The sequence below is a fragment of the Mus caroli genome, chromosome 12 (genome assembly GCF_900094665.2).
Source record: "Mus caroli chromosome 12, CAROLI_EIJ_v1.1, whole genome shotgun sequence".
Lineage (NCBI taxonomy): Eukaryota > Metazoa > Chordata > Mammalia > Rodentia > Muridae > Mus > Mus caroli.
Genome location: NC_034581.1, coordinates 105,092,334 through 105,112,589, shown reverse-complemented (window position 1 = coordinate 105,112,589; position 20,256 = coordinate 105,092,334). Strand labels below are relative to the sequence as shown.

General features: G+C 52.3%; 2 protein-coding genes across 5 annotated transcripts in view; one reads left to right on the top strand and one right to left on the bottom strand.

The window, feature by feature from the left end:
• Positions 1 to 3,966, top strand: part of LOC110307214 — a 15,036-nt gene extending 11,070 nt beyond the window's left edge. For 2 of the 4 annotated variants that reach the window (XM_021179487.2, XM_021179489.2), the window contains 4 exons: positions 660 to 779; positions 1,136 to 1,186; positions 2,751 to 3,277; positions 3,905 to 3,966. In XM_021179487.2, the coding sequence (XP_021035146.1) occupies positions 660 to 779; positions 1,136 to 1,186; positions 2,751 to 3,277; positions 3,905 to 3,908 (702 nt within the window). In that variant the 3' untranslated portion in view covers positions 3,909 to 3,966. Of the gene's footprint in view, positions 1 to 623; positions 780 to 1,135; positions 1,187 to 2,750; positions 3,278 to 3,904 lie in introns of all 4 variants that reach the window. The other 2 variants (XM_021179488.2, XM_021179491.2) reach the window with 1 other exon arrangement.
• Positions 3,967 to 4,797: 831 nt separating this feature from the next.
• Dync1h1 (dynein cytoplasmic 1 heavy chain 1) overlaps positions 4,798 to 20,256 on the bottom strand; it is a 65,787-nt gene continuing 50,328 nt past the window's right edge. The window contains exons 49-77 of the mRNA XM_021178532.1: positions 20,076 to 20,249; positions 19,870 to 19,989; positions 19,546 to 19,666; positions 17,464 to 17,659; positions 16,908 to 17,025; positions 16,277 to 16,492; positions 15,415 to 15,627; positions 15,190 to 15,317; positions 14,726 to 14,879; positions 13,877 to 14,023; positions 13,638 to 13,788; positions 13,268 to 13,521; positions 13,054 to 13,188; positions 12,871 to 12,965; positions 12,600 to 12,774; positions 12,348 to 12,423; positions 10,657 to 10,817; positions 10,377 to 10,488; positions 10,103 to 10,287; positions 9,822 to 9,935; positions 8,992 to 9,162; positions 8,619 to 8,836; positions 8,406 to 8,509; positions 6,925 to 7,136; positions 6,373 to 6,526; positions 5,905 to 6,047; positions 5,585 to 5,753; positions 5,300 to 5,427; positions 4,798 to 5,159 (exon numbers count right to left, since the gene is read on the bottom strand). Coding sequence (XP_021034191.1) covers positions 5,031 to 5,159; positions 5,300 to 5,427; positions 5,585 to 5,753; positions 5,905 to 6,047; positions 6,373 to 6,526; positions 6,925 to 7,136; positions 8,406 to 8,509; positions 8,619 to 8,836; positions 8,992 to 9,162; positions 9,822 to 9,935; positions 10,103 to 10,287; positions 10,377 to 10,488; positions 10,657 to 10,817; positions 12,348 to 12,423; positions 12,600 to 12,774; positions 12,871 to 12,965; positions 13,054 to 13,188; positions 13,268 to 13,521; positions 13,638 to 13,788; positions 13,877 to 14,023; positions 14,726 to 14,879; positions 15,190 to 15,317; positions 15,415 to 15,627; positions 16,277 to 16,492; positions 16,908 to 17,025; positions 17,464 to 17,659; positions 19,546 to 19,666; positions 19,870 to 19,989; positions 20,076 to 20,249 — 4,473 coding nt within the window. The 3' untranslated portion in view covers positions 4,798 to 5,030. The remainder of the gene's footprint in view (positions 5,160 to 5,299; positions 5,428 to 5,584; positions 5,754 to 5,904; positions 6,048 to 6,372; positions 6,527 to 6,924; positions 7,137 to 8,405; positions 8,510 to 8,618; positions 8,837 to 8,991; positions 9,163 to 9,821; positions 9,936 to 10,102; positions 10,288 to 10,376; positions 10,489 to 10,656; positions 10,818 to 12,347; positions 12,424 to 12,599; positions 12,775 to 12,870; positions 12,966 to 13,053; positions 13,189 to 13,267; positions 13,522 to 13,637; positions 13,789 to 13,876; positions 14,024 to 14,725; positions 14,880 to 15,189; positions 15,318 to 15,414; positions 15,628 to 16,276; positions 16,493 to 16,907; positions 17,026 to 17,463; positions 17,660 to 19,545; positions 19,667 to 19,869; positions 19,990 to 20,075; positions 20,250 to 20,256) is intronic.

Genomic DNA, 20,256 nt, shown 5'->3' with positions numbered 1-20,256 from the left:
GCCAGCCTGGTCTACAGAGTGAGTTCAGGACAGCCAGGGCTATACAGAGAAACCCTTTCTCGAAGAAAAAAAAAAAAAAAAAAAAAAGAGAAAAAAAAGGTCTAAGATACCCAGGATGGCTTTCTTTGTGTAGCACCGTCCCTCATGCTCTCCTGATGTCCCCAAGAGCTAGGTTAATGCTCTACCACTGAACTGTATGTGCCCACAATCCTAGGGGCTTTTCCTCTTCTTTTCTTTCTTTTTTTCTTTTTGAGGAAGGATCTCATGTAGCCCAGGTTGGCCTCTTAACAAGGATGGCCTTGACCTTCTGATCCTCCTGCCTCTGCCTCTGTAGCTGCTGGGGCCGAGTGCAGGGTCTAGCATGTGCTAAGCAAGCACTGGATAGATCGAGCTATAGCCAAGCCCTTACTTTTGTTTTTGACATGGTCTTGCTCTATCCCAGACTGGCCTTGGCCTTCCATGTACCCCAGGCTAGCCTGGAGCTCATGTTCCTCCTGCTTCAGCTGCCTCAGATTCCCAGAGGATCTGGAGGAAGAGCAGACTAAGCTACAGGGTGGGAGCAGATGTCTAAAGAGAATTCCCTTCTTCTCCCTGTGGCCTGCCCTTCCTTCCCTGTGCTCTAGAACCCTGTGCTTTGTCCTTTAACTTCGTCTCCTTAGTTAAGTGACAGTCCACGAGGGATGGCCAGCCAGAGGCCCAGCCGACCCACCTGCATCAGGGCAGCCTTCAGTGCAGCTGGCTTTCGGAAGTGGCAGAGACACGCCCGCCATCGCCTTCAGGTGCCCTACGAGTGTATGTGTGTGTGTGTGTGTGTGTGTGTGTGTGTGTGTGTGGTGTAGGGGCCAGGCCTGGGCTCCTTTGTGAGCTTGGTAAACCTTGATTCTGCATTCGTGAGGGACCAGTTGAGAAGGAAAGTTTAGTGCCCTTTACCTCCTTCTGGATTTGGACCCAGAACCAGTGCCAAGGTGCTGTGTGCCCACTCTGCCAGGGAAGGGTTGGCTGCCCACTAGCCTTTTGGAGGACTTTGTCCCCCTCTTACCAGGTTGCGTGTGTGTCCTGTAGTGTGGCATTGAGCATCCCGAGTGCTCTGTGTTAAGCTGCCATGGCAGAATCGGCATCGAGTTTTTCCCCACAGGTCAACTCCAGAAGGAACCTCATGGACCTTGCTGAAGGCATCTGGAGAGAGGTATGCCACGGGCCTGGCCGCAACCCCCTAGGGTCCAGAGGCCTAAGGGAGTCCTCAAAGCCAAGGCTAGCCCAGTGAGTGGGCTGTGAGAGTCAGAATCCGGGGAGGGAATGTTTCTACTTGTGTGAGCAAGCCTGCACACAGGCAGTCTGGTATTGGTAACTAAAGGAGGGACGTCTCACTGCAGAGCCCAGGCTGGCCTCAAACTCAGGACATGCCTCCGGTCTCTCTGCTTTCTGAGTGCTGGGATGACAGATGCTATAAGGCAGGAACAGAATGGAGCAAATTGACAAGATTCTACCACAGAAAGCAAGAAGATAGGAAGGTCTGAACCCCACAGCAGAGGTCAGGGGACTCCCCAAAGGCCCTGCCCAAGTACTTTTACGAGGAATTTGCTGTAGCCGGTGGTGGTGGTACACACTTGTACCCAGCACTGGGGAGTCTGAGCAGGAGGATGTAAAGTTGAAGGGCAGCCAGGGCTACATGAGACCCTGCCTTTTAATGTTTTGGAATGATCTATTTCTGTATGTCTGAGTACTTTGTGACACATGCACAGTATACAAGGAGGCTGGAAGACGGCCTGGACCTGGCCTTCCAGATGGTTGTGTGCCATCATGTGCCTGTTAGGGTTGGATCTGGACACTGAACTGCTAACCTGTCTCCACAGCCCTGAGACCTTGTCTGAAAGAGCAACACACGCCAGCTGTGGCGGTACAGACTTTTGATCCCAGCACTTGGGAGGCAGAGGCAGGTGGATTTCTGTGAGTTTGAGGCCAGCCAAAGTTATATAGTGAGACCATCTCAAAACCAACCAACCAACCAACCCAAACCAAAAGCCAGTGACAGCACTGGCTGTGAATGTAGCCTAGTGAGTAGAATGCTTGCCCAGCCCCAGTTGGTAGAATGCTTGCCAGGCATTTGCGAGCGTCTGGGTCTGACCCTCAGAATGGTCCCTTGATGGGAGGTGAAGGCAGAAGGGTCAGAAGTTTCAGGGTCATCCTGGCTACACAGTTAGTTCTAAGCCAGTCTTTTTTTTTTTTAGATTTATTTATTTTATGTATATGAGTAGACACTTTAGTTGTACAGATGGTTGTGAGCCTTCATGTGGTTGTTGGGAATTGAACTTAGGACCTCTGCTTGCTCTAGCCAACCCCACTTACTCCGGCCAAAGATTTATTTATTAGTATAAGTACACTGTAGCTGTCTTCAAACGTACCAGAAGAGGGTATCAGATCTCATTATGGGTGGTTGTAAGCCACCATGTGGTTGCTGGGATTTGAACTCAGTACCTCTGGAAGAGCAGTTGGTGCTCTTACCCACTGAACCACCTCACCAGCCCCTAAGCCAGTCTTGATGAGACCTTGTCCTCTAAAGAGAGTTTCAATGCATGGCAAAGCATACAGATTTGCCATTTGCCATGGAGACACGTTTGGCACACCTCCGTGTTACATACTACCCTGCTGCTGGGATTCACCCACTGGCTCAGAAACTTTCCTATTTTGTGGTGATCAGAATTTTCAGGCCCTCACATGTAGCCAAACATTTTATAAACCTTTGTCACCAGTTTTTAGATCCTTATGATGGTGACTCGGAAGACACCCCAGGTCATTCCAACTATCGCAGTTACCATAGCCAGCGTGCCCACCACCTCCTGGGTGATAGGAACCGCAACTCGCCTTCCTACACACTGAAATTCAGGACTGCTGAGGAGGCCAGCGTGGAAGACTCGCTCCCAAAGGCTCCAGACCTCACCGTGAAAGCTTCTGTCTGGGCCCCTGCAGCCCTCGAAGTCCATGACGTCGACATGCAGCCTGAGGGTGAACTAAAGACACTGGGCCCCCGAGAGACCAACGGGTGTCCTGGCAGGCTGTCCCCATCACCAGAGGACTGGAGGATGACAAGGGCTGCCAGCCCCCTTAATCCTGTGGAGACCCCAGAGATAGGCAGACAGCTGCTGGGCAGAGCCAGAGCCACCCGGTCACCACCCAGACTCGGGAGTGACAGAGATAAGGGACCCAGGCTGTCGCTTTCCAAGAGAAAACTGGAGCTCCTACTTGGAGAGCCTGAGAAAATTAAGAGGAAGAAGAAGAAGTACGTGGCCCAGCTCCGGGGCCCGAGTTAGCTCAGGGTAGGGGTGTGGGCCAGCACAGAGCCAGGGACCCGCACCAAACTCAGTCCTTACCACCCAGCATAAAAATGGGTGTATGGATTCTGAGATGGCTCAGAGGGTCAGGGCGCTTGCTGCAAAGCCTGACGACTGGAGTTCAATCCCTAGAACCCACATGGTGGAAGGAGAGAACCAACGTACACAGGAACACATAATGGTGTATGTGTGTGTGCATGTGTACAAGTACGTGCGCACACACACACATACAAAATGTAAAAAAGTATTTAAAAATAGGTTGCAATTCAGGGAAAGATCCGAGTGGCCTTCACTGGGCCTCCTACCCCCACCTCAGGATCTTGTTCCATTACCTGGCATTCTGCCTGCCCATCTCCTGAGTGCTGGATCGAAGGCAGATCCCTTCCTGTTCCTTGTGTGTTCAGAGCTCTCTCACTGCCCGCCCGTGCTGGGCAAGCCCTCTGTGTCACCTGGGAGCAGGCTTCTGGTCAATCTGGGCTCAAGCCTGCTGGAGTGCCGGGCTCTCCTGGGAGCTGTTTCTCCCCGGTTGTGCTTTGGCCAGCTTGTCTACTAACCTTTCACTTTCTTTCTGCTAGGTAACAAAGCTGAGCACATGCCTGGGGATGCTCTCCAGGTCCTGTCCTCCCCTCGGCGGGGACAAGGTTCCTTCCCAAGTGCAAATAAAAACGGCACCACAAGGAGGTGCCTGTTTTTGGCAGGCATGTCCACCTCTGGGTGCTGCTGGGGCTGTTCCAGGATTGGTTATGGGTACTTATCAGTGCCCCAGGTGGCACTGCCAGGGAAGACAACAGGGCTGGTGGCCACTGTCCAGTACGGTCCCTCTGATTGTAGGAGGGATTAGGGATGGGCTGGTATTCTGGGAGCAGAAGTCTAGTTATTGGGCTGGGGTGATCTTCGTGGTCCCAGCGATCCCCACAGACTCAGGCAATATCCTCTGAGGTGTTTGGACGCAGCAAGAAGCTGTGGGTGCTGTGTCACCTGCACCACCCCTAGGTGTTCCTTAAGAGAACACAGGCTCTTCCTCCTGCAGAGGAACCTGCTGTGTCTTCTCCCAGAGAAGGGAGTTAGGACAGTGCCTCTCTGTGCTAAGGCGTCCTTAACAGCTATGACAACAGCCTCTGCCCACTCTGTACCACACAGTCAGAGGGTTTTAGAGATCCTGAGATGCTAGGACCAGGCTAATTGTCACCCTTCCTGTGGGACGAGGCCACCCTCTCACCACAGGTGGTGTGGAAAGGAAGTGTGGGAGGATGGACTGGTGGCAGGGCTTAGGTCTGAGAGAGAGAAGGTCCCCAGGGGCTAGGGGTGTCAGTCAAGAACAGAGTTGCTGCCAGGCCTCAGGGAGGAGGTACAGCTTTCCTGGTCTCACCCTGCTGCTTCTGCATCTGTGACCACGGTGACAAAGATGAGGTGGGCTGGAACGCAAGGATTCCCACAGCAGACTGAGCAGAGCGGCAAGAGGCGGGGAGCCCGTCATGCTTAGTGTTTTATTTACTAAACCCAGCCATTCAGTCAGCCCTCGGACAGCGCACTTTTCTCCTCTCCCATCCCACCGTCTCCAACCGTAGCACCTGTCATCCGCCAACACGAACCAACCACTTGCTTTCCAGTCCATCAACCCTTCCACACGGTTAAGGATGAATGAAGGTTAAATATTGGGCGTTTCCTATTCCAGAAAGAGGATTGGAGAAAAGTCTAGCTTTACTCAGTGCACAGAACGGCAACTCCACGCTCATAGAAGCTGCGAGGATCTTCCTTTGTAGCAATTTCAAAGTCCACGGTGAAGATGAGGTCTGCCCGGGTGAAGTTCAGGTAGACAGGTAAGGTCACCTGTGAGACAGACAGAGGGACTTACTGTTCATCAGCTCTAGGGATGAGCTCCCATGGGGGTCCAGGGCTAGGGGGCAGTTGTTTGCACACAAGTAGAGTCCCAGCACGGCAGAGCCAAAGAGCAAGGCCACGATACTTACCACGCTGGCCTTCTTCTCTGCGCTTGTTTGTTTCACCCAGCGCAGCTGTGTGAGGGGGAGGACTGTGGAGATGGCATTGGAGAGCGATAGCTTGTTGTTGCTGCACGTGGCCCCTTGGAGCTTCAGACCTGTGAGGAGATGTGGAGACGGGGCTAGAGCCACACAGCTCGGCTTCCAGGACACCCACAGGCTCAGCTGGGATGCTCTGCCCAGACACTTTGGGTAAATTCATTTGGAAACAGGTTTCACAGAAAGGCCAGGCTGAGAGCTCAGACGCCAGCTCACCTGTGACTCCAAAGCTGCAGGCATCAAGGGTGGCACTCTGGGAGGTGGTGACATTGACTTCCAGGCAGAGTTCCTCCAGGGACCAGCTGTTAGCTTGTGCCACATACTGTCTGGTGGCAGTGATGTAGGCCTCAGGTACAAACAGGCCACCCAGGCACACGTGGATGTTCTGTACAAACAGTGCGGTGGAAAGAAGAGAAGGTCAGGCACAGGCCCTGGCTATCCTTAGTGCCATCGAGAAAGAACACTTTTCCACCCAAGTCCAGGACAATCAGTGCCACTCCTGACCCCACCTCCTACCCCGGGCCACGCATGCCCACCTTCAGTTCCTTGGCACCACCAGATGCAGCCGCTTGTGAGATGTTCTGCAGCTGCTTGATCCTCTCACTGAAATCCGACACCCACTGGATCACCGTCATGCCTGCAGGCACTGTGTAATGGGACCAGCTCCGAGGCAAGATCCCTGCAGCAAGGAAGAAAGCAGTAGGCCTCAGCACTAGTTCTGCCAAGTCCCCCTCTGCAGACGGGGGCAAAGCTGTCTCAGTAGTGTGGGGTGCCGGGCCCCGCCCACCCCTCTGTCCTCTTCACTGCATTAACCCTAAAAGTCACAGGAGCTGCACAAAAACTTTAGGAAAGCCTAGGGAAAACTAGGGGCATTGCTAGGACCCCCCCGCCCCCCACTATTGAGGAAGCCTGTAAGAGACACGTGTGGCCTGGGGACTGCAGTGTGCCTGCACATGGGGCGTGGACAGTGGCAGACCAGCTCGAGCCCCACACCCCATCAGCACCTTTCACCAGCTCATTGATGAGCGTGCGCAGGTAGTTTGTCTGCTTCTTTTTCCCCTCGCACACTTGAACGACGTCAGCAAGGTCTTGGCGCACATCTTGGAGTAACTTGGCCCCCATCTTTACTTCTCTCTCAAAGAACCTAAACAAAGGATCCTAAAGCCAGAGAGAAGAGGGCTAAGGTCGGGGGTCTGTGCAGAGACAGGGCACAGCTGGGAGCGGCACCAGAGCTTCTGACCACACATTTTTGGGCGCTGGCCAGAGTGCAGTGTGGCCCTGGCCTGATGAATTTCTCTGCCCCTCTCAGATCACAGCTTTCAAACAGTTTAATTAAAACGGTGGCCATTCTTTTTTTTTTTTTTTTTTTGCATTTTGGGTTTGAGACAGGGTTTCTCTGTCTAGCCCTGGCTATCCTGGAACTCACTCTGTAGACCAGGCTAGCTTCGAACTCAGAGATCTGCCTGCCTCCCGAGTGCTGGGATTAAAGGTATGTGCCACCACTGGCCATTCTTGCTGAAGCCTGGGGACCAGCACACTGAGCCCAGCCCAGCTACCTTGATGTTCTCCACGGTGCGCTTCAGGGGGCTCAGTGTCTGCGGGATGAGGTGCAGCCAGTTGGATGCCGTGGTGTGCAGTGTCCTCATCCAGGCTGGACGGCCATCGGAGGTGGAGTCCGTCCTTGCCTTCTTCTCCGTCTCTGCGTAGGCCAGGTCATCCTCGTCCTCCAGCATCTGCATCTTCAGCATCTTGCTGATCATGTCCACGCCTAGGCCAGGCCCGGGTGGGGGAGGACGTCAGTGGACAGGCCAAGAGCTGTGTGACCATCAGCTCAGCACGGCAGCCTGCAGGCTGTCCTCGTGCCACACGTCTACCCCAGGGCGATTAAGACAAAACCAGACCCAATGGCCTGGTCGTGTGCTGTGAGGCTGTTTGCAGCCTGCAGGCCTCAGAAGCCTCACTCAACCTAAAGGCAGACCCTGCTAGGGACGTTTGTGATGGCCACTGGGACCTCTGAACTGCTCACACAAATGCCACGTTACTAAAAGCACACTGGTGCTTGGCCCGTCCCTCACATGTGGGAACTGACGCCCAGGCTGCTGAGCCTCCCTGCTCTCTGGACTGTGCAAAGAAAGGTGGAGAAGCTGGCAATGCCCTGGTTCTTGACAGTGTTGATGGGTACAGGGCTTACGGAAGCGCTGGGGCAAGTGACACCAGCACTGAGAACCAATCAGCCTGTGTGCTGGAGAGACTACATCCAACCCCACAGGGAGCCGCTCAGCATCCAGGCCACTGACATCTTCACACTAAATCCATGTCATAGCCGCTCATTTCCTACTGTCCATGGCCATCCCCACCTTCTTTCTCATGGTCACCTCCTCCCAGACAGCAGCAAGCTCTCAGCACGTTCTCCACAGGAGGAGGTAGCTGGGAACACTTCATCTTGCCTCACCTACTTCGGAATGCCTGCACTAGCCCTTGCCTGTTTTCTTAGCCTTTCCATAAGGGTCAGGTCAGACCACCAGAAGGACAAGGTGTAGCAGGCTGGTGCTACGTTGCTGCTGCTGAGTCACCTCACCTGCCGTTTTTAAAAGGGCCCCATGTCATCCAGGTTAGCCTAGAACTCTCTACCCTATTGCTTGATTGTATCTACCCCGTGGGTGCTGGCATCTCAGGGATGAGTTACTGGCTCTAAATGGTTGTTGACTGTGTGGGGCTTGCTCTCAGAGCTCTACTTAGCTTGTTAGGCTCTGGATTCTACCACCAATGCTGTGAGAAGTAAAACTGACTTAATACAAGGTATGTTGTGTTGTTTGAGGCATGCTGTGTAGACTGGATGCTGAACTCCATGGTTTTTCTGCCTTTGGCTCCAGGCTAGGGCACAGACAGGCTCCATACCACCAAGCCTCCATCAGTGCTTCCAACTCTTGAACTAAAGCTAGCCGTCAAACCTTCTTTTCAGGACTCCCCGTGAACAAGCCCTTCTAGCAGGCTTAGGGTGGGCAGGGGTCCAGGAGTAAGGGGACTCACTACCCACCTTGGGTGGTAAGCAGGACCCTTTCAGCATTGTTGGGGAGGCCCAGCCATGAGGGTGTCTGGGCGTCAGGCAGCAGCTCTACCCACTGCACAAACTCCTCTCGCCTGAGAAAACAGGACATTTGGAATCAGAGTCCGGCAGACTGTGGCTCCAAACACCCTGCCCGCCCCCCTCCCCCCCCCAGCCTGACTTCTGTTCCCACAGCGGCCGCACCTGATACCATCAGGCATCTGGATGTCCTTGTGCCCGTCAACCTTGCAGGCCAGCTTGAATTCACTGTCGAAGCTGCGGGTGGTGAACAGCCGCTCAAGGAAGGTGTTGAGCAGACGCTGGTCGAACTCATTGTCCACTCGCCCACCATAGATGGACTGCGCCATCAGGGTCTTCAGGGCAGACCATGGGATCTTATCCGGTGAGATGTTCTGCCGGCCCTGGGGAGGACAGAGGCTGGGTTACATGTGTACACCGGAGGGGCCAGCTTTCTGCTGCACAGTCTAGTTCTGGCTGCTACAAAGTATCAGCGCTCCCTTGAGTTGAGATCCACTGTCTCCCCCCATCACAGGATGGGTGATGTAGCCTAACTTGCCTTGGCTGTGTCATCCAGCCACGTGTCCACCGTGTCACAAGCTGATCGAAGGTCAGATTCTCCAAATTCGTACTTCTTTGACCACCCCAGTGGAGCATAGCGCAGGCGCTCTTGGATGATGGCATGGAACCAAGCCAGCAGGAAATACAAGCGGGCACGCTCATTTGGAGACTAGATGAAGAAAATGACCACAGACAGATTCGTCAGACAGCATGTGTTTGTCTAAGGAAACCAGACCCTACTTCAGAAGCAAAGATCTGCAGAACAAGCCACCCCGACACCCTTCAACCGTCTGACCTGCAGGCAGCACCAGAATCAAGCAATATGGCTGACCAAAGCACCTAGCTTTCTAACGATCAGGATTGGCAGAATGGCCCTTGAATTTAGACAGGTTTCTAGAAGATTGGCTTTTATTTATTTATTATGAGTACACCATTGCTCTCTTCAGACACACCAGAAGAGGGCATCAGATCCCATTACAGATGGTTGTGAGCCACCATGTGGTTGCTGGGAACTGAACTCAGGACCTCTGGAAGAACAGTCAGTGCTCTTAACCGCTGAACCACCTCTCCAGTCCAGAAGATAGGCTTTCTTAAAATGTAGATTTCAGCACCAAACAAAACAAGTGAAAACCTCAAGAGCTGAAGGTGCCCTGTCCTCATGTGGCACAGGGACAGTGAGCTATGTAGTGGACTGAGGGCCACAGCTCTGCGGAGTGCACCTGCTCACTTGGGAACATTCCTCACTTCTGCCTTCCCAGCTGGGCACAGGCAGGAACCCGCTCTTAGGTTTATATACATATGTGTTCAGAGAGAGCGAGCGCTCTTTACCTTGCATATCCTAGAGACAGGGATGCTGCTAAATGTCCTCAGCATGTTGGCTTTCACTCCAGGTGGTGGCTCAAACACAAAGATCCGACCTGCACGGAGCAGGTTCACGGGCACCTGAGGGAGAAGGTAGTCTCTGTGATTGATGTGTGGTTGACCTCAAGCTTGCAGCAATCCTCCTGCCCCAGCATCACAAGTTCTGGGGTTGTAGACATGTGAGCACACCCAGCTGACCCACTGGTTCTGATACAGGCTTCACAGAGGCACCAGCACCCGCGGCTCACCTTGGGGTTGATCTCCATGGTGAGGAAGAGTCGGAAGCAGGCGTGGGGCTGCAGGGAGTGCAGCTTCTTCTCCAGCTGCATCAGCCACCCTGGGGCCAGGTGCACGTTCTTCAACATCACCCACCTGCCTGACTTCACAGCGGTGTTGATGGCCTTATCTGCTTGGTTAAAGCCTTCTGCTGAGCCTGAGACAAGGAAGCCAAGTGTGAACCACGGCAGGCAGCCTTATGCTTCCAGGCTGCCCCGTGTCCACGAAACCAGCATACATCCTTACCGATGGCAATAGACGTGATCTGCGTGTTCTGCTCTGCTGCGAGGTCCTCAACATGTCCACTGGCATCATACCCCGGCACAGAGCACATCAGGACAGGTGTGTTTGGCTTCACCTGTAAATGACATGGTACACCCAGATGACGGGCTATAAGACAGGACCTGGCAGGAGAAGGCCTGAGGGTAGTGTTGGCTCGGGGAAGACTGCAGCCAAGCAGCAGTGTGTCTGAGCTATATCACAGGGTGCATGGGGAGCGGGGATGGGGCACAAGGACACCCATTACCTCTGTGCCCACAATGTGGGTGAGGTCGAGAGGCTGCTCCATGATGGACATGAAGGACTCTCCGAGGTTTGTGGAAACAAACATGTGGGCCATGGCCAACAGGCGGTCGGGTCGGAAGGCTTGAATCAGGAGCAGGCGGTGGATGGCCTGCCCAATGGGAGCTGAAACGAGGCGTGGCAAGGGAGGGTTAAGGTGCTGACATTTCCACCCAGAGCACCAGCTCAGGCAGGCACGAAGCCCCCGAGATCCAGCTCAGCCCCCAGCCTCCTGGTTCTCTTGGACCCAGGGAGCATCTGTCTTGCGATAGGATCTTACCACTGGTGTGGGGTACTGATGATACTGCCCTTTCAGAGTCTATCCTCAGGCTAACCTTGAACTCACGGTCCCTCAGCTCTTCCTCCTCGGTGCTGGGTTCCAGGTGTGTGTGAGTATGTGCACTCAGCATGGCAGGTGTGGAGGTCAGAGGTCAACCTGGTGTCCATGCCCACTCTTCACCTTGTGACAGGGTATCTCTACCACTGTGTGACTAGGGATAGCTGGCCTGTGAGCTTCTCTCCATTCCTGTCTGCCTTCCATCTCATGGGCTGCACTACTGTGTGTGTAGGTTTTGGGTTGTCTGTCTGGCGAGGCAAGCACTTTTACCCACAAAGCACTTTCCCTAGCCCCCTCATCTGTTTATTTAAAAAAAAATTATTCTTTTAGACAGGATGTCACTATGTAGCTCTGGGAAGCATTGAAGTCAACACTAAATTAGGCTTGAGCTCTGAGATCTACCTGCCTCTGCCTCCTCAGTGCTGGAATTAAAGGCATGTGTTATCATGCTTAGCAAAATAAATAAATAAATAAAACATCTTTGAGACAAGGTCTCTTTATATGGAGTGGGGGTATGTTGGCTGCCCTGGGGGAATTTTTATGTTGCATGTGTATGTGTGGCGGCCACATGCAGCTCATGACAACTAGTGGGGCTGGTTCAGCACATGGGTCACAGGGATGGAACTCAGTCAGGTCTTTACCTCTGTGGCACTCACAGGTGCACTCAGAGTCTTTATGACACAAGACAATCCTCACTCATCCTTGTTAGGCATCACTTTCACTCCAGTCAGATGAACTCAATCACCTTATGCCTGCTAGGTAAGTGTTCTAGAGTTGAGCTATGTTCCTAGCCCGCTCCAGCCTCTGATGGTCACTGGTGATAACGTGAGGGGGAATCAGAAATCTGATCTTCCCTCCGCCAACCTAGGAGCTCTCCCCCTAAATGGTTTCCTAAAATGGTGATTTTGTTATTTTGAGGCAAGAGCTCATTATTTAGCCTAGGCTGGCCTTAAACTGTGAACCTACCTTTTTTTTTTTTTTTTTTTCCTGAGACAAGGTTTCTCTGTATAGCCCTGGCTGTCCTGGAACTCACTTTGTAGACCAGGCTGGCCTCGAACTCAGAAATCCACCTGCCGCTGCCTCCCAAGTGCTGGGATTAAAGGTGTGCACCACCACTGCCCAACTAGCTGTCAACCTTCCTACTTCAGTCTCCTGAGTAGCTGGGACTCAGAGTCTGTCTACACTCCAGACTGGCTTCCTAACAAGCCTGACTGATGCGCAAGTACCTCTCTAAGGATCAGTGCCTCCTTCTTCTGAGGAACAACACACCCAACTTTATATTAGGCCCGAGAGAGGACAGCAGGGGCTGGCTGACTCACTTGTAGGTGTTTCCTCGCTCCAGAGGTATGGCACGGTCTGCTCTGGTGAACTGCTATCCAGCCAAATGCCAAACTGCTGTAGAGACAATAGGTTAAGTGTCACCATGGTACAGGAATAATTGGTGTGTGGTCCTGGGCATGCAGCTTTGGTTTTGCTCTATTAGATGAACAGACCTTTAGGGCCCACGCAGTCATGCATGCAGTAGCTGCTCACTGACAGGTCTTACACAGAACACTCGAAAGGACACTTACCTCATCTGCCTGCACCTTGGCAATCAGATCTTTAAATGCAGGCAGACAGCTCAACCTCACGACAGCTTCTGCCTGCTCTACGGTCAGGCCCTGGATTTTGGGGGTGGAGCCAGCACTCAGCACAATCTCCTTCCCTCTGAGGAAGTGCTGAAACTCTGCGTCATAGGTGGGCTCCCTGTGAAGCGGGGGACAGGTCAGGCAGGTGTCTTTACACAGAACGCATGCTAGGGCAGTCCGCAGAGCCACATCACTGCTGAGCAGCCTGCCTCACCCCACGGTGCCTTTCAGCTTGATCCGAGCCAGGAGCATGGCGAAGGTGATGTGGTCCTGGTGCAGCATGCCTCGAGCCACTCGGTTAAAGGCCACCTGGGAAGCGAGAGAGAGGGGATGGTGGTGTTCTGGAGGCCACACTTCCATACCCGTGTACCAGACAGATGCATGCTCCGTTCTCTACCTGGAAGAGGTCCTTGGTTATGACGGAGAGGCGCTGTGTGTGGTCGGTGGCACCCTTCAGGTTGGGGTTCTCATACAGCACATTGTGGTAGATGTCCAGGAAGAACTGCAGAGAGTACTGGTATAGGAAGTGAACCTGGGAGGAAGCCATGTGACCATCAGAGTGTGCCTCGGGCCACAGCTGGGAACCAGAGCTGCTGTGCCAATGGCCTCACCTGCTTCAGGGACTCCATAGTGAAGTAGATGCTGCTGCAGGCAGTGGACAGCGGCAGGTACTGCTGGGACACGGTCTCCACCTCCTGCATGACAATGTCCGTCTCCTCCACCTTTCTGGTAACCTCCGCAGCTTCTCGCTTCAGATTCTCCAGGGTTGTAATGATGGTGTCGTCATCCAGAATGCGGCCTTTTACCTCGTTCAGAGCTTGGAGCAGAGACTTTTCAAGCTGCCGTAAACGGAGCTGGAACTCCCCTGTGACAAGACAGATTTGCGTCACTGTGCCACTGGGGAGCAGTGTCACCCTTACCCGCCCTCCGGAGCTCAGCTTGCCACCCAGCTCAGCTGGGAAGCTGGGGACCAGAGCACACCTTGCAGTTTCAGGAGGTCGGAGCGCTTCTCGTCCACATCCGGCCTTTCTGCTTTAAGCACTTCATTGAGACACTGGCTCTGTAAACTGCTGCGGGTGACGGTGAAGTTCACAAAGGTCACCCGGGAGCAGAGGTCTGGTGGGAACTCCACCTGTCAGAACACAAGACAGACCGGTTGGTTCTCTCCGCTCCAAACCTACCAGCATCATGGTGATCTATGGTGATCTATGTCTGCTTACAGTTGGGTCTCGGGTAGACAGAAAGATGACAAAGGACGGTGACAGGTCTATGTCTTGGTCACCGAGGGTAATCAGCACTCTCCCTCCTGTTCGCCGAACTTCACGGTTCAGTACTGGATTCAAAACGGGATCATAGCTTTCCACATCCTATGTATGGCACACACAGAAGACAGCTGTCAATCTCCTATCTGGGCCAGTGGACCACTCACAAGCCCCGGGACCTGCCCGGGACCTTAGAGGAAGCTAAGATGGATGGAAGTTTGCCTTTTTAAAGAAATTGTTGTTGGGTTGGGGCATGGATGTGACTGAGTGGCAGAACACTTTTCTTGTAGTGTGAGGCCTGGGTTCCACCCCAGCACCAAACAAAACCCCAGTTCAGAGACACACCAACCACAGGGCTTATAACCACTCTCAACATCTCAGATCAACTCCAGACAGGGTTTCTCTCTGCAGCCCTGGTTGGCCTGGAACTCGCTCTGTAGACCAGAATGGCCTTGAATTCAGGGGTGTACCTACCTCTGCCTCTCTAAAGATGTGCATTACCACTGCCTGGTCATTGGTTTTGAGACAGGATCTTTTTATGGCTATTTTGGAGCACTCTGTGTAGACCAGCCTGGCCTTAAACTTAAGAAATCTTCCTGCCTCTGTCTCCTGAGTGCTGGGATTAAAGGTGTGCGCCACCACGGCCGGCTTTCAAAGCTTTTTGTTTGTTTGTTTGTTTTAGTATCAAACCCCACTCAAAGACAAAGTTCAAATACTACTGGTGTGTGTGCTATGTAATTTCCATTTACTTCCCATCAGCCACAGATGTGCCTAGGAGGAGTGACAAATTCAAACACAGACACAAACCTGGACAAGAAGGGGATTGCCAAATCTCAGAGCACTCTCCAAATTCTTCCGGAAGGCATCATCTAAGAAGCTGGTCCTTGTGATCTTCCGGTCCTTATATTCATTCATGATGAATTCTGTGGCCTGTCCGGAGGGGTCAATGATCAGCGGGTACCTGAGGGTAAAGTGACATGTGATTAGGTGAAAAGAAAGTTCCATCAGGAAAGTCAGTTTCCTGATCGGATGGGAAGAAACCATCACTCCACACAGGCAATCTCTACACACTGCCAGACTCCTAAACAGATGTGACTTAAATCAAGATATCTCCCGGAAAAGCTGTGGTAAGCAGAACTCACTAAGATATAAAGACAAACGCTGACCTCTTAGCACTGCCTCCCCACAACCACTTCTCCTTCCCTCTCTTCAAACAAGCTGTGTGAATACAATACAATCTCTAGCTGCACCTTCGGCCTAAAAGCACACACCTATTGAATCGTTTTAGCATGATGGCATTCTCTGTGCACAGGTCGTCGGCAGGCAGAGAGCTGGCCTGCCAGCGGAGGCGTTCGTCAGCATTGGAGAGGTACTCCGTCCTTGCAATGTCTGTGCGGAACTGAAAGGGGAGACTGGTTATTCATCTCTCCTGTGACTGCCAGACCGTGCCAGCGCTGCTGTGCCCAGGCCGACTCTTCTCTTTGAGTGCCTCTTACCTGGATGTTGGCTTGCTGTAAGTGATGAGACCAGGTGGTGAACAAGTTCTGGCGCATTTGCTGGTCAAAGTAACCAGCGTAAGCAATGAAGGCCGCCGACAGGAGGCAGTCCCCAGCAATGGTAGACATCTGGTTTTTGAAAGTTTCACTCGTCTTTTCCCAGCGTTCCCTTTCAGCAGATAAACTCTTTAGAAGTGCAGTGCTCCGGTTTACCTACGGGAGGACAAAGAAATCAAATGACACGTTCAGGACCATACCAAACACTACAAAGGAAATCCATTCACTGGGTCACTGAGAGGCCAGGCCGTCAAGCCTGATGACCTGAGTTCCATCCCTGAGACCTACACAGTGGGAGGAGAGGACCAACTTAACAAAAGTGTCCTCTGGTTTCCACATGTGGCATGGACCGCACACACTTGACCCTTAAATTAATGAGAAAACAGAAAGGATCTACATTGTGTGCAGGGCCTGGGGAGGACTAAAAGCACTCAGACCATCCAGAGTCCTGGCAAGGCAAGACTGTGGTAGACACTAAGCGGCACAGGTACTAGGATCTCTTCAGAGCACCAGCCAAGGGCAGAGGCTAACTTTCAGCCTGGAGGGATCTGCCTGAGGAGAGGAACAGCTGGATGTGGCCAGAAGGGAAGGTAGGCTGGCTAGTAAGGAGGAAGTGAGTGTAAGTCAATGTACTGAGTGCAAAGCCAGGACTGCAGCACACACACACGACATACACATATACTCAGAGACACAGACACCCAAGCTCATTGACTCAGCAAGCCCAATGCTGCTGAGCCCATCAGCACTGTTGACCTTGGCTTCCCGAAGGAAACTATGGTAACTGTGGGGTGGCAGGAAGGCTGACCTTTGCTTCCACAGCTGCCAGGTCCGCCTTGATGGCCTGAGCCTCGGAGATGAGGACAGCGTACTCCTCCTTGTAGCGGGCAATGCTGGCTTCCAGGTCCCTGATCATCTGCTCCACCTCATTGGCTTTCTGCTGGTTGTCCTTGGCGTCGTCTTCCAGCTTCTGCAGCTCATTCCTCAAGGGCTCCACTCGCTTTAACATGTCTGCATAGTTGAGCTGGGAAGGCAAAGCACAGGGGAAATGTGTGGCACGCCGTAATGACACCCATGCCTTAGGATGGTGGCTCGTGCTTGTTACCCTGGCGTGCGGAGGCTGAAGCAGCCTGGGCTATAAAGTAGACTCTCTCTCTCACAAGCCTGTGGGGGTAGAGGACCGGCTCAGGAGTCAGAGCAAGGTGAGGCCTTTCCAAGCCCTCATTCAGGGAGCTCCCCGCGTTACTTGCACTCATGAGCACACACCCACAACACAGACACACACAGATGTGGGAAGAAACATAATGTAAAGAACCTTAAAAAAACAAAACAAAACTAAGTCCAAACCCAATCAATCGCCACAGCAGCAGCACCGAGCAAATGGAAACCAAGTGACAGAGCCGCGGCCTCCCACCTGCAGCACTGGCTTAGGGACCTACCTGTGCAATCGCCCACTTCACCATAGGACCACAAGCCAGGGAAGCCCGGTTGACGATCTCATAGTTGTAACTGGGGTTGGACATGTAGTTTTTCTTCATCTTCTCTCGTATGGCATCACTGAGAGAGGAAATTATTTCTAAGCATGCACAGACTAAAAATGTGTTTCCATGCAAGACAAGTAAAGGGCTAGCACATACGATGCTGGTGTGCCCTGGTTCTCAGAGGAAGCTGACAGGGCTGACGAGGACAGGCACACTGGCTCTGCCCTCCTCACTACAGTAACTCCAGCCAGTCCTGGTGCAACAGATGGAAGAGCCCTGCTCCGCTGTGGCACGCACTCACAGCTCGGGAGGATTTAACTGATCAATGGCAGAAGTGATATCAAAAACATATGCAGAGGAGAATGCTAGCTTTCTCTCTCAGGCATTCTGAAAAGGCACCAGTGGGATGAGTGTGACCACGTTCCCGTCTGGTAGATGACATGCCGGAGTACAACAAGCAGAGCCTCTCCCAGATGTGCTCGCGCCTCCCCCACAGCGGCAGCGACAGCCTCACCTGATCTCCTCGGCCGAGAAGTTGACGATGGTGGGGATAAAGTTCTCTCTCATGATGATGGAGCGGATCTGCTTCCAGTCCGTGGTGCTCTCACCAAGCAGCAGGCAGATGGACTCCAGAGCCAGCTTCACAGCTGCAGGAGGGTTGGCCATGGACCTCACCTCCACCAGGTGCTGCTTCTTGATGGACTTCACAGCTGCTCAGCAGGCGTGGGATGGGGGAGACAGACAGCATCCAAGTGAGGACCAACCATCACCACCAAGGGCTCTGCTCCACTCAGAGAGGCTGGAGAATGGTCGAGTCTCCTAAACAGCATCCCTGACCTCCCTCCGTCTAAGGCGAGCTGTTCCTTGGAAAACACTCTGTAGAGTTTCAAGAATTACATTTCCCATTCTATGAAGCCAGTTACACTGCCTATTCTCCATTGGTGATGGAACGGTTTCTGTCTAATCAGAAACTTGTCACAATTTCCTTTCATAGAAGACGTCATAAGAGATTTTCTTCTACTTCTATCATGTTTAATATTCCAAGTAGATTTTAAAAACTGGCTGAGTGAATATTACTTTTAGAGGCAGTTAACTATCATAAATTATTCTGATGACTTAAAAAATGTCAACACTGAGTTGTGTATTTTAAAATAAATTGTATTAGTTTAACAAAAAAACCAAGAATTACATTTCAAACCAACTACAGTAATTTTCTCATTTTTAAAAACAATTTTAGTTTTACTTTATTTTTTGTCTTCTTGAGACAATGTCCTCCCCTATGTAGGCTCGCTGTCCTGGAACTCACTCTGTAGATTAGGCTGGCTTTGGACTCACAGAGTTCCACCTGCCCTTGCCTCCCAAGTGCTGGGATTAAAGGCTGAGCCACCACACCAGGCTATTTTCTCTTTTAATATATATATAGGAGAGGGAAACTTTTCAGAGAAGATGACTTGTTCTCCTAGAAGATAAAACCTCCATTTTTGCTTTCTGAGGCAGATAGCAACCCCAAGCCACAGACAGGCTGAGGCCTGCGCAAAGCCTCAATAATCTGCTATAATCTGCAGCTGTTCCAAACAGAAGCCAGCACCTTTCAAAACTGAAATGCAGTAGTAAAATACTTTTAACTACTCAACAGAAAAGTTATCCTTCATATCCACCTGCATGGAAAACCACAGCCCAACATGGACACTCTGCTCCAGCACTCTGAAGGCCTTTTAGGAACAGGGTTAGAATAACCAGTGACCAGCAAGCTAGTCACCACTGGCCATGGTCAGTACACCCAAGTCACTGAGACAGTGACACTTCCTCAAGACTTCAAGTCAGGGGGGACCAGACAAAGTACTGGGAATATACGGTACAAGACTATAACCCCAGCACCCAGGAAGCTGAGGAAGGAGGACCTCAAGTTCAAGGGTAGTGTGGGAGGCAGAGTGAGCAAGGGAAAACCCCACTACCACCAACAAAAAGCCCACAACACAAAAGAGCAGCACTAACATTGTTTTTAGCCAGCTAGGTAAGTGATCAGCCCCTAAACAGCACAGCCCAGGCTGAGACGAGGCTGGCCTCAAACTCAGAACTGCCTGCCTGTGTCATTCAAGGGCTGGGATTAGAGGTGTGCAGCACAGCGTGTATTTTGCCTGCAGGTATGTATGTGTATCAACCCGAGTTACAGGTAGGTAAGACCTGTGAGACGTGGGTGCTGGGAACTGAGCCCAGGCCCTCTGCAAGAGCAGATACAGCTCTTAGCTGCTCAGCCATCTTCCCAGCCCCCATTCTTTTACTTCTTTTTGAGAGTGGGTCTCAGTATTTTCCTGCCTTGGCTTCACTAGTCCTTGAGATCACAGGCTTGTGGCATGAGGCTTCTCAAGACAGATTTTTGCTAGTTTTCTCTTAAGAGAAGGGCTTTATTACAGTGAATTCAGATAGTGTCATGTGAGCTCTAAGAGGAGACAGGCTGAAGTACTTAAAAAACATTGCTTCCAAACATCTGTACTTGGAGAAATGTACACCACAGGGCCTCATAGGAAGCCCAAGCCCGATCCTGCCACACCACACACACAGTGAAACTGAGCCCAAGCTGACAGCAGTGACGTACCGTTCTGGGCCTCGATGACAGCAGGCTCCACTTTATCGAGGTCCTCCTTGACACTCATCTGCTTGTCCGCGATCACTTCCTGCTGTTTGTGCAGCTGCTCCTGGATTTCTTGGCTCATGACCTACAAAGCAAGCACGGTTAGGTGTTTCCGGCTAAAGCGCTGCTGAGCTGGCTAAGAACCTAGACAGTTCTATGCGTCTGCCGACACACACCTGCTAACCTTACGTTAAACTTTAGTTCTGACTCTAGTTTACTTCTCTACTGCCATTTGAGACCGCACAAGCAGGTCAGCAGGTTATAGTTCCTGGGAAGAAAGGGACACACCTTTTTCTTCTCAGCCTCTTGCTGGTCTTTCACCATTTTCTTCAGCTTGTCATTGGCCGCTGCGTTCTTGACCTCCAGCTCTTGGCTCTTGATCCTCAGGTCACGGCGCAGTTCTTCCACCTAAGGAACAAAGCCATCCTCAGACATGCAGCCAGTCCTCTGTGGGTCCCACGGGGCCCGGGGCGGGGCTGTTGCTGCTGCTCTACCTGGTCCACGGTCTCTTTGATTTTTCGGAGCCCAACATTCAGGTGCATCTGCTGCTCCTCCAACTCGCTGCGCTTCTCATGGAAGAGGTTGGCGTAGTGGTTGATGAAGTCCAGGTAGTGCCGAGGTGTGATGGCCATCGTTCTGCCACCTCGCTTCGCCAGGCGCGCGTTAGCCTTTTAG